Source organism: Antrostomus carolinensis, unplaced genomic scaffold, assembly GCF_000700745.2.
Source record: "Antrostomus carolinensis isolate BGI_N321 unplaced genomic scaffold, ASM70074v2 scaffold20763, whole genome shotgun sequence".
NCBI lineage: Eukaryota > Metazoa > Chordata > Aves > Caprimulgiformes > Caprimulgidae > Antrostomus > Antrostomus carolinensis.
In genome coordinates this window covers 12,471-23,981 of record NW_010306103.1, presented here as the reverse complement: position 1 = coordinate 23,981, position 11,511 = coordinate 12,471, and the positions used below count along the sequence as shown (strand labels likewise).

General features: G+C 35.8%; 1 protein-coding gene across 1 annotated transcript in view; it reads left to right on the top strand.

The window, feature by feature from the left end:
• Nucleotides 1-10,931, top strand: part of LOC104522660 (FYVE, RhoGEF and PH domain-containing protein 4) — a 22,570-nt gene extending 11,639 nt beyond the window's left edge. The window contains exons 6-14 of the mRNA XM_010165014.2: nucleotides 510-568; nucleotides 1,173-1,319; nucleotides 2,776-2,948; nucleotides 5,661-5,691; nucleotides 5,858-5,953; nucleotides 6,389-6,514; nucleotides 8,545-8,685; nucleotides 10,309-10,449; nucleotides 10,632-10,931. Coding sequence (XP_010163316.1) covers nucleotides 510-568; nucleotides 1,173-1,319; nucleotides 2,776-2,948; nucleotides 5,661-5,691; nucleotides 5,858-5,953; nucleotides 6,389-6,514; nucleotides 8,545-8,685; nucleotides 10,309-10,449; nucleotides 10,632-10,877 — 1,160 coding nt within the window. The 3' untranslated portion in view covers nucleotides 10,878-10,931. The remainder of the gene's footprint in view (nucleotides 1-509; nucleotides 569-1,172; nucleotides 1,320-2,775; nucleotides 2,949-5,660; nucleotides 5,692-5,857; nucleotides 5,954-6,388; nucleotides 6,515-8,544; nucleotides 8,686-10,308; nucleotides 10,450-10,631) is intronic.
• The last annotated feature ends 580 nt before the right edge of the window (nucleotides 10,932-11,511 follow it).

Below are 11,511 nucleotides of genomic sequence, written 5' to 3'. Positions count from 1 at the left end.
TAGGGAAAAAGAAAAGTCCATTTTTAAATTTATTCCTCTCTGTATTTGCAGAAGAACAGTTCAAGATATTTCCACAAATTGTTCAAATTTACTTGCCAGATAACTTTTTAAAAATACTTCATTGTTAGTACCATCACTGTAAATATTTGTAATACAAGCTGTTTGAACTGAAAAACAGTTTAACATTCTGGACTACTCTGAGAAAAGAAAGGAGAGAACCAGGACTGTTCATGTCACAAAAAAAGTGCTGAAGCTCTAAAGTAATCTGCAATAATTCTCTTCTGATCTTTCTAGATTATAATTTCTATTTGGTAGCTGACTTTCTTATGCTTTCCACTTTACCTTGGTTACTTTTTATTGATAATCTCATAAATTTATTGTAGTGTATATTTTACATAAAAATGACAATTTTGATGAATGATTCATTTTTTTTTTTCCTATGTAACATCCAAATATGTAAAAGTGCATCTTTTTGGTTTTATTCTTTTTTTTTTTTTTCTTCTGTCTAGAATCCCTGGAAATTATATCCACTGCAGCAAGTCACTCAAATAGTGCAATAAGAAAAATGGTAAATGATCCTTGTTTTCCTGTTCATTTTTTAAGATATTATATTTGAATATTTGGTTAAGCTAGGAGTATGAATCACAAATCTTTCCTAAAGTGGCAAAAATGTGTTTCCTGGATCCAAGTGATTGCTCTTACTTAATGTATTTATACAGCTCCTGTGAATGACAGACAAAATCTGGCATTGCACCTAATTCTTTCAAGTGGAAAATAGGACAGGGTTTCTCTCCTGGCTCACCTAGCTGACATTATGCTGGACTCCTTAACCTTGTTTCATCTGTTTCTGACAGTTGGAAGATAATGTTTGTAAAGAGTAGTTACTGTTTCTCTAACATATTGGACTGGTAATGCTTCATTAAGTATGTGAGCTATTTTGGGCAGGAAATAATGCATTTTGAAAATTACTATGGAGATAGCCTTTCTAAAAGTACTTGATACTGTATCAACTAAATTAGTCTGTATGGCTGACCATACATCCTGGGTATATATATGTTTTTCAAAGCTAACGTTCTCTGGACTTACACAAGCTTCTATCATTTCATTTAAGTTTGCTTAAAGATCTGTGCTTTTAATTAATAAGTTTTATTAACTGTTTTTTCACTGTAAAGGAGAATCTAAAGAAACTGTTAGAGATATATGAAATGCTGGGAGAAGAAGAAGACATTGTGAACCCTTCAAATGAACTGATAAAAGAAGGACAGATCCTTAAACTCGCTGCTCGCAATACATCTGCTCAAGAACGGTATCTTTTCCTGGTAAGTAGGGTGGCCTGTGTTTGCAGGAGTGGCTGTATATCTTTCTAGACTTAAAAGAACTACCAAAGAGAGAGAGAAATCCTCGCTAGTTGATGCCAGTGCCTTTCCACCAGAGGTATTGTACATGAGTAAACCTTATACTGCTTACAGAGAGGCCTGAAAACACCGTTTAGAACAGAATACATGGTTTTAAATAAATGGAACCAGTGTCCAGCAATTCACTTTTAAATAAGCGGTAGCTGATTATAAATGCAGGCCCTAGAGCATGAGAACTTTGACATTCTTATGAAACTGAAATGTAAAAGCTCCGGATTTTAGTCCTGATCAATTGTGTGTGTTAGGTCCCAGCAAGTCTCATGGTCCTGTGGGGACCTTGTTATCATGGTTGGTCATCCTCCTGTCAGGTGCCTGTGTCCTGTCTTGGAACTAACAAACTACAGCAATGCTCCCTTACAACCCCCTTGGAAAAGGTTTAATGTAGTTCATCGCTTCCTATTCATTAAAAATTGCTAATACAGTTTTGCTTATGGGTCTCTGGCATTGCATGTCTTCTGGTTAATAAAGACGAGTAACAGTCTGTCGAGGCACAATTCCTACTTATCTGTGCCTCAGACAAAAGGAGAAATTATTGAATAATAAAACCTGAAATGAGGCTAGACAGCTGATTAAAGTGATGTGCATTTCATATGAGAGATGACAAGTTCAAGTGTGCTGTATCTGTGACACAGACTAGACAATAGGCTGAAGAGGATTTCTGTGAAATATGATTTAACTGAAGTGAGTTTCTCTTGTTAATAATTAATTGTGAGAAAATGTGAGAGGAAAAAATGTGAGAACATTAAACACTGTAGATCTAGTGCTTCTGGGCTGGGGCTTTAGACATTAAAACATTATTTGAAGTTCTAATCTTTCATAAGGGAATATATCATTGTCCTGCTCATATATAATTTTTTTGTGTGATATCGAGGGTTTCAGTGAATAAAAACTGCAAGCCAGAAATGTTCTTCTGTCTTGGAGAAAAGACAAATAATGTCCTCAAATAATATTAGTTACAACTTCTACAAAACCAAATGGTTTTGGTACGGGGTAAATACAAATGTATACACCGAAGAAAAGAGTTCTTATTCTGCTGTTTAAGAATGGGGTTTTTTCTAACAGAAGGTTTGCAACGGTGTAAAATATCCAGCCTGAGTATAGTTGGTAATAAATGCTGTGAAGACTGCTGCATATACAGAGCAATTATTCTTATATCCACTGAAGCTGTCCTTTAATCTTATTTCTAAAGAAATAAGAAAAATGAGTTGTCTTTCATGAGAGCTTTGGTCTTCTCATGTATCTACTGAGCAGGAAAAAACCTGTTTTCTCACTCCCTGAACCCAGCTTTGCTATATTGCTTCAGATCTCTGTATCTATGGTTTAGTTAATGCAAAGCCATGTGTTTATTTTTTTTTCCCAGTTTAACAATATGTTGCTCTACTGCGTCCCCAAATTCAGCTTGGTAGGATCAAAGTTCTCAGTTCGAACCAGAGTTGGCATAGATGGCATGAAGATTATAGAAACTCATAATGAAGAATACCCACACACTTTTCAAGTGTCTGGAAAAGAGCGAACACTGGAGTTGCAGGCCAGGTAAGCAGTCTTTTTATCTAATTTTCAGAGGATTAAATATACACCTAAAAGAGAGGACTGATAGATTTGGAGTAAGATGCAGCAGGCTTCATCTTAATATCAGTGTTTTGAAAATAACCTAGGGTGCCAAAAGCATACATTATCAGAATTTTTTGTAATAGAAGATGCATCTAGCATACATAGTGCATTGCCTTGCTTTGCAGAAATACCCAATGGCTGTGAATGGGCTGGCTGGAAATTGAAAGCAGGGTACCTAACTGGTGCAAAGACAGCCTGTCTGACATAAGTGTTTTGGGACACTGAGTGTGTTAATCTCTGGGCAGTGATGCTGCCTCTGGTACCTGAACTACCTTGTTACAAATGGGTCTGTTCGCCTCTGGGCACGTCCAGCCAACAGAACTCTCCACCACGGTGGGTTTCTGTCCACAGAACATAGTTCTCTGCAGTGGTAGATGGACACCTGCTTTCCTCCATTCCTCAGGCCTGTTTCTAGTTTACTTGTTTTCCTCCAGTCCCAGGTATCAACCTCACCCTGGAAGGCAAGTTCTTTTAGTCATTGGGTCTTTTTCTTCCAGTTGCACTCTTGTTTGTCACTTTTCCACTTTCCTTATTAGTCCTTGTATCCTCCTCTTCCTGGGTTACCTTCCTGTTGCTGCTTTTTGCGTTGCCTAGTCTAAACCTTACCTGTTTAGACTGCCCCACTTCAAAAAAAGTAGGGTGCTCCACCTCTCCTTTTGAAACTGCTTAAAGATCCCATTCTTAGCAGTCAGGATTTCATTGCAGAGAGGTGAGGATTAAATAAGCAGGAGGATGTCCCTGGTAGACACAGTTCTGTGTTGACACCATGTATTTGGGGACAAACCATAGCTTGATAGCAAATAAGCTTGCAAGCTGCTTTCCTTTATGGAAAAAAACTTGAAATATTTAATGAGAGTTAGAGCAGTGAATATAGAAAGATAACAGCATATAGAAATTTACCTATGCTATCATTGAATTTGAAATTAAATATATACTTCAAAAAATGACAGGAAAAAACTTTCCACTAAGGTCTGCATGACTTCTTGGGCATGTTTTTGGCTGTCAGTCACATCTGCTATAATTGCTGTATGATGTCTTGCTAAGTATTTGGCAAGTTGTTATGCCAGATACCCATTTCAATGGTGAAAGATAGCATCTTGCTGTACCATTTGTGAAGCATGTTTTAATTGGAAGAAAAATGAGTAAAAGTAAGTTTATTTTGTTAACTTTCCCATATTACCAGTAACTGAAAGTTTATTGCATTAGTTTATTTTAGGCACGAGAACATGTTTGCATGTTTTGTTTTATGAACATTTGTAGAATGCATTAAATCTGTACAAAATTGTGAAGGAATAAGAACCAAACAAGATCTTATTCAATTCTATTAGAATAATCTTGATGAATGTATGAGGATTATGTACCCTATACCTTAATGTCCTTAATTCATGAGTTTATATTAACAGTGTTGTAATGTTTACCCTTGGGGTTTTCTTTACTAGTAGGCTTCTACATATTTTTCAGAATACTGTTTGAGTATATTTTCAATCACCAGTTTTAAACAGCTGGTAGATAATTTCTTTGAGATGTTGCTGATCTGGTACTCCATTTAATAGCGCAGCTTTTGCTTTTTAATGTAAGCAGGTAGGGAGAATTATTTTGGCTCATATGCAGATGGTAGGTGGGAAGGGGAAACACTTGTTTAGGATGCTGCTTGATTAAAAGTTGTACTAATACTGCAAAATAACATGTGAGGAGTCATGTTTATGGAGATGCTGTAAAAGCTCTTCCACATCCTGCAGAGCAATCCATAGGAAAACAAAGTTTTTCATGGCTGCAGAAGTTTTTTTCCACATCGTTATCCAAGGAGGAGGTCAGTTTTGAAGAGCTGAATACACTGTGGTGTTAATTATCATCTTTCTGGCTTAAAGTTTGCAGATAAACTGTTTTTATTACTAGTACTAGCCAGCAGTTTCTAATAGTACTATTATTTGTGATACAAGATGTTTTTCCAAAGATCTGAATGTCAAAGTCCTGCTCATATATTTTAAAGACAAGGCTGTCAGACAAGATCAGAGTCGAATATGCTTCCTCTCATCTCTTGTCTTGTCTGTATATCTCATCTGTAGTTACTGTTAAGTCACCTGTATTTGCTCTAATGCATAAAACTGAAATATCTGCTGTGTGGTTTATAATATTAAAACACATTTTTCCTTTTGTTTAATTGTGTACTTTTCTTGCCACTGCAGAAAGTTTAAACAGCACCAACAACAATAAAGCATTAAGGAAATTACTTTGTGTTAGTATGTATGGGAACTTAGTAATGCATGAAATGAGAGGAGAAAAAAAACCCCCTGCACCTAAACTTTGCATTGTCCTCTTTTTCTCTCTATCCTGTCCTCAAAAAAAAAAAAAAAAGTCTGACAAAGCAAATGCAAATACCATTACTACTTTTAAATGCATTTACATTTATCTCTCAACTTGAATTCACTGCTTAGTGGTTGCAAACTTGTGAAGCCTGAAGTAATGCTTTTGGGGTTTTTGTTATGTTTTAAGTTGGACAGTTAAAAATCAATACTATTTAACTTTAAATTCCTGATAAATACTTCAGAAGCTTGGCTTTTTCAATAAGTTGTTGATAGTGAGATAATGTTTCCTGAACTAGTTTTGGACTAATGTGTCAAATATTTCTTTTAGTTCCGAACAAGACAAGGAAGAATGGATAAAGGTAAATTCATCTACATTCTTTATTTTTAAACAATTTTTTACTAAAGCTACTAAAATATTAATATTTTCTGACTGTAGCTTCCTTCTGCTAATCAATAACTGGTCAGAATGCAGAGAGTTGTTTTTAAATGTAATACATCTGAGGAATTTCTCCATTGTTTCCTCAGGCGCTTCAGAACACTATAGAAGCTTTTCAGCAGAGGAATGAAACTTTCAGAAATGCTATTGCTAAAGAATATGAAGACATGCCTGTTGAGGTTTCTGTAAGTTGCTGTTATACCTTTATAACCTTCTTAGTATCCATTTTGTTCTTCAATAACTGGAAAGAGTTTGGCAGAAACTTTGTTTATCAAGCTCATAATTCTTATAGCAGAGGAAAGCAGAGGAATTACAAAAGTAGTCATCTTGTTGTTAATTATTTTTCTTCATAATGCCAAATCTTATAAACAAGCCTCTTTTTTTTTTTTTTTTTTTTTTTTTTCTTGAAATGCATGACAGAGTACCCTTTCAGTGATGTATAATGATTTTTAACTGGCTTCTTTGTTATTTCTTGTGTTGATTTCAAAATGCATCTTGAGCTGTGTTTTGCCATTTCCTTTCTAGAGGAAGAGAATAATTATTTTATCTATTTAAAGTACTGAGCAACTTTTTACACTGGCTTTTTTTTATTCTCCCATCTTCCTCCTACCCTCCTTCAGAATGCTGAGCTTGGGAAGAGAGCGCCAAGGTGGATACGAGACAATGAAGTAACCATGTGCATGAAATGCAAGGAGCCCTTTAATGCGCTGACAAGGAGAAGGCACCACTGCCGAGCATGTGGACATGTAAGTGCAAAATTCTAGCTGCTGTAACTGGTGAGCAGGCTTGGGAAACGGGTCTGAGTGCCTAGATGACTTCTGATGGCTGCTTGTTATGCTGCAGTTTGTTGCTGTGCTTGTGGCTGAAAGGAGAAGCTGTGTATAGCATACCACAAAGGATCCTCTGTCTGCTTTAGCTGGCACGGTAAATTTGGAAGTAATTTGGAGTAGTGGAAGATGCACGTTTATGTAAAATGTCCTAAGCCCTTGGACATACTGTACTGTTACTCCTGAGGGGCCTCCGCTGATCTCAAGTTTCAAGGCCACGTTAAACTGGCATAATGCAGCATTATCCCTGGCAGCACTGGCTGTCTCCCCGTCACATTCTGCTACCTTCTCTCTCCTCTTTGCAAGAAAACCACGAAGACCTGCAGTTAAAACTTTTGCTCTGGGTTAACTTGGAGCAGTTCCCAGCTGGCTGTGAACATGTGTCAGGGAAGGAGAGAAGGTTTGGAAGGGAAGAGAGTATTACTGCTGCCTTCCATGTATGATGCTACAGTAGTGTATGCCACTTCAAAGTGACTATGAGACAGTGGTATGACTTGAGAGTTTTCAGAAATTAATAAAAGTGCAAACATACTGTGCTTTTTCTTGCCATCCAGCAGCGCTGCTTTTCTCCAGCAGGTGGTAGTGCAAGCCCAGGTTTAATTTTTGTTTTTCAGGTTATTGTGTATGATTTTTTTTTCCCAATGTTTTTATGTTGCATGAAGGCTTATTGCATTCACAACGTTGCTTTTGTGCTTTGCAGGACACTAGAGACTTTTTCAGAAGCTCTGAATTATTGATTATAAAGTTGTTATCTAGGGGTTTTTTTCCAGATCAATCTGTCTTAAAATTCCTCCATTAATCTTAAGATCACACACTTCCTTCCCCCACCTCCTCCCCTTTTGTTTAAATTCCTAACTACTTCCCTCAATTGTAGTTCTATCACACCTCCATACACGTTAATTTTAAAACATTTTCTCATGGGATTTAATTTGGGTCAGTGATGGTGTCTTTCCAGCAGTGACTAATTGGGAATACTTAACTAGTATTCCCTAGAGATACTAATTGAAGGTAGTGATCTAGATAGTACTGCAGAGCCCTGGTCCACAATAAAATTTTGTTCAGGTATTTGAGTGGTTCAGGTCCATTTGTCTATCTTTCTTTCTTGAAATAACTGCACTCACACTTCTTATGCAGGACATCTCTTTCCCCTGAAACATTTATGTGGAAAAATATTTCTCATGAAAGGACTCTCAGATCTTACTGCATTTCAGTTTTCTCCATATATTTTGTGAAAAGACAAAAGACAATGTGACATTGGCTTATGTGTTCTGCGTACTCATGAACAGATTCTGAAACTGTAAATTTAATATTTCTTAGGTTAAAAAATTAACCATTTCTGATTTTATTTTTTTTTAATCATGAAATGTGCATCTCAGTTATACATTTCTGAGGTTATATGGAAAATGAAATGGTAATGTGCTTTTTCAGAGTGGTATCTAAAGAAACTGGAGAATTTTCTTCCCGCAGCATAAAAATTAACCATTTCTGATTTTATTTTTTTTAATCATGAAATGTGCATCTCGGTTATACATTTCTGAGGTTATATGGAAAGCGAAATGGTAATGTGCCTTTTCAGAGTGGCATCTAAAGAAACTGGAGAATTTTCTTCCTGCAGCACGGTTTGTGCTATATTCTGATTCTGTTCCTAACTTTAACCTACAGATATAACTGAAAGCCTAATGTGATTTTATACAAAGTTCCCACCAGGTAAACAGTAAAAACCACTTGTAGTTAAAAAGCAGTGGCAGAAATTTGGGAAAATCTTTATTTTCAATTAAGTTACTGTTGGTGTAATAGCATAATAAAGCAATTATCTTTCTTGTTCTGTATAATTAAAGATAATATTACTAATTACATATACTAATATTAATTGTAAATTAAATTATCTTTCCATAAAGTTTTACAAATACTTAAATTTTATATGTTTGCTTATCTTTTTTGTTTCTAAGGTGGTTTGCTGGAAATGTTCTGATTATAAGGCACATCTCGAATATGATGGCAATAAATTGAACAAAGTCTGTAAGGACTGCTATCATGTTATAATTGGTTGTACAGACAGTGAAGAAAAGAAGAGGAAAGGCATCTTAGAGGTATGTAATTTAAAAATACTGTATGTGCATAGTTGCAGTTTCAGCTCATCAGGAGGTGGAAAATGGTCGCATTCTTGCAGGACTATTTTCTGTTTGAGAAATAAAAAGTATGTGGACCAAATACATCCCACCCAATAGATTTTGGTTTTCACCATCTTTTACAATACTACTTTGTTTCTTACAACTTTTTTTTAAAGGGGCAATTATGAACCTTAGAGCTTGTTTGCTTCTTTCCAGTTACATCAGCTAATGAGATAAAACATTACCATTTCTTATAAATCTTCAGTTTTCTTCTTCTGCATTTAAGCTGTCATAGTGATGAAACACGCTGCTACTATTGATTCTTGAAAATATACACCCAAACTGAATGAACTTGGGATGGAGGAGAGGGGAATGGGGAAGAATTTTGCTATTCAGAGTCTGAGTAGTTAGATACTGTTTTGATCAGTGTATACAATGTAACTTTAAGTCATCAAGTTGCTCTCAGCTTTTGACATGTAAAAATTCAGCGTCTCAATCAGACAATAAAGACCCATGTTTCTCTTATGAGCAGGAGGAGAAATATGCATCTTGCAATTGCAATTAACCTTCAGATTTTTTTAAATCCCCCTTTATAGATCCTTTTAAAATGCCTGACATACATTAAAGAAATATCATCCGAACTTTGTCAAGGCATATATTTATCTTGGGACGTAGTAAAGAAGGATTGACCCTTGAGCTAAATACCAACAGAAGAAGGCAAAAATAAAATGCAAATTGTAATTTCATATACAGTTCATAATCCATGTTGGCTTAACTACACTCTCCTAAATGAGAAAGTAAGGAGCACAGGGCTCCCCTAGCTTACCTTATAGTCAAGAGACTGCTGTTTCTTGGCATGATGGCTTTTTTAAAGTAGCTGAAGGAGCTATAGAGTCTCTTAGAAATGTCCATCTGCATGCTGGATCTCATGACAAGGGAGCTGTTGGTACCATGTTGCAGCCTCCAGACAGTATCACTACTGGGGAAGGAAAAAAATGGATGCAAGGAAATATTAACACATAATCATTTTGTGTTCTGTCTGTTCTTCTCAGGATCACTGTTTAACCCAAGTAGCATGTCACTCTGTCTTAAAATTTAAGCAATTTGCCTAATCTTTTCTCTAGGATTAGTGTTTGCATTCTTACATTATTCTTATCAATGTGTTTGCATCTGAACCTGCCATAATATTTTGACTGCAAAAATAGAGTAGTTGTCGTATTGGATAGTTAGTAGCACTTGCATCTCTAACGTTATGTTATCTTAGAAATAAGACGTTGTAGATACCAAGATACAGAGAAAGGCTAGCTGTGGTGGCAAAATGAGATTGAGAAAAATCTAGAAGTGTATAATCCAAAATTACTGATGAAAGAGGAACAGATTACACATGTGATGAGGGAGTACATATTGCAATTGTATGTATGCATTATATAAATATTCTCTGTAAATACACTCCTTTGCTTGGGTACTTGCTCAAGCTGTTTTGCCGACGTTATCTAAGATTTTATAGGAATAGTGATGTGTTTCAGCTTTTCTGTTCTGTGTGGTTTTAGTCTTTATTTAAGAAAATTTATTTTCCTTTTCATGCTTTTTACTGTTTCCTAGATTGAATCTGCGGAAGTCTCTGGGAATAGTGTCATATGTAGCTTTCTTCAGTACATGGAAAAATCAAAGCCCTGGCAGAAAGCATGGTGTGTTATACCTAAACAGGAAGCTCTTGTGCTGTATATGTATGGTGCTCCACAGGTACGTACAGGGAAAATGGAAAAGATTTTAGTAACCATTGTCACTGACATTTGAGGAAGAGAAGTCAAACAGCTTGGGAATGGAGGAAAGACCCAAGTGTTTTTACCAACCTGTATAGTAAAGCAGAGGTAATGGGCAGATTAGTTGGCTGTTCTTAATCAAGAACTTCTCCTTCTTCTTAGGATGTGAAAGCTCTGGCTACAATTCCACTTCTGGGCTATACTGTAGATGACACTCCAAGGAGTGCTGACCTCCCACACAGCTTCAAACTGACCCAGTCTAAGTCTGTGCACAGCTTTGCTGCGGACAATGAGGAACTAAAACAGAAATGGCTAAAAGTTATCCATTTAGCTGTCAAAGGTGAGACACCAGAATGTCAAGTGAATTTAGAGGAGCAACCTGAACCTTCTAAAACAACTGAATGCTGAAGCTCAAGCACACACGGTATTTTTAAAAGATTCCAACTGAATTTGTGGTTAACCTTTGTGTTAACCTTTCTTTGCTCAATCAAGGAAAAAAAAAGAAAATAAAAAAAATTCTTACTACCGTACACATCTTAGCACTTTATGTTTGGGAAAAATTCTGGTCTTTTTAGGGATCTTCTGATATTTATGTTCTGTCAATAAAAGTGATGTACAGGTCCATTTCAGAGACTTTTTTAAAAAATGTGAATGCTATTAAAAATACTTACTAACTTTGGTGTACTACTTGTTTGTCATGATGCAAATTTTTTTTTGAAAATCCAGTTGCTCTTTGGTTAATGTTTGCTACTTCAATTAAGAATGCAAATATTGAAGCTTCCTACTTAACATGTTAGGACTTGCAACAGGATAAAAGATATACCTCCACATTGCCAAAATAGATCTATAGTTAAATATGCAGGGACAATTTGGTTTAATGTATGTAGTTTATAGATTGAATTCCACAGATCTGTACATATGTTGTATTCACTTATCTCTTTTTAATTAAAGTAATGCAGATTGCTTTCACAGGTATATTGGCTTTTAAAGTTTCAATTTATCAAGGAAACAATCTAATGATTTTCAATCTAGAAATTAATAG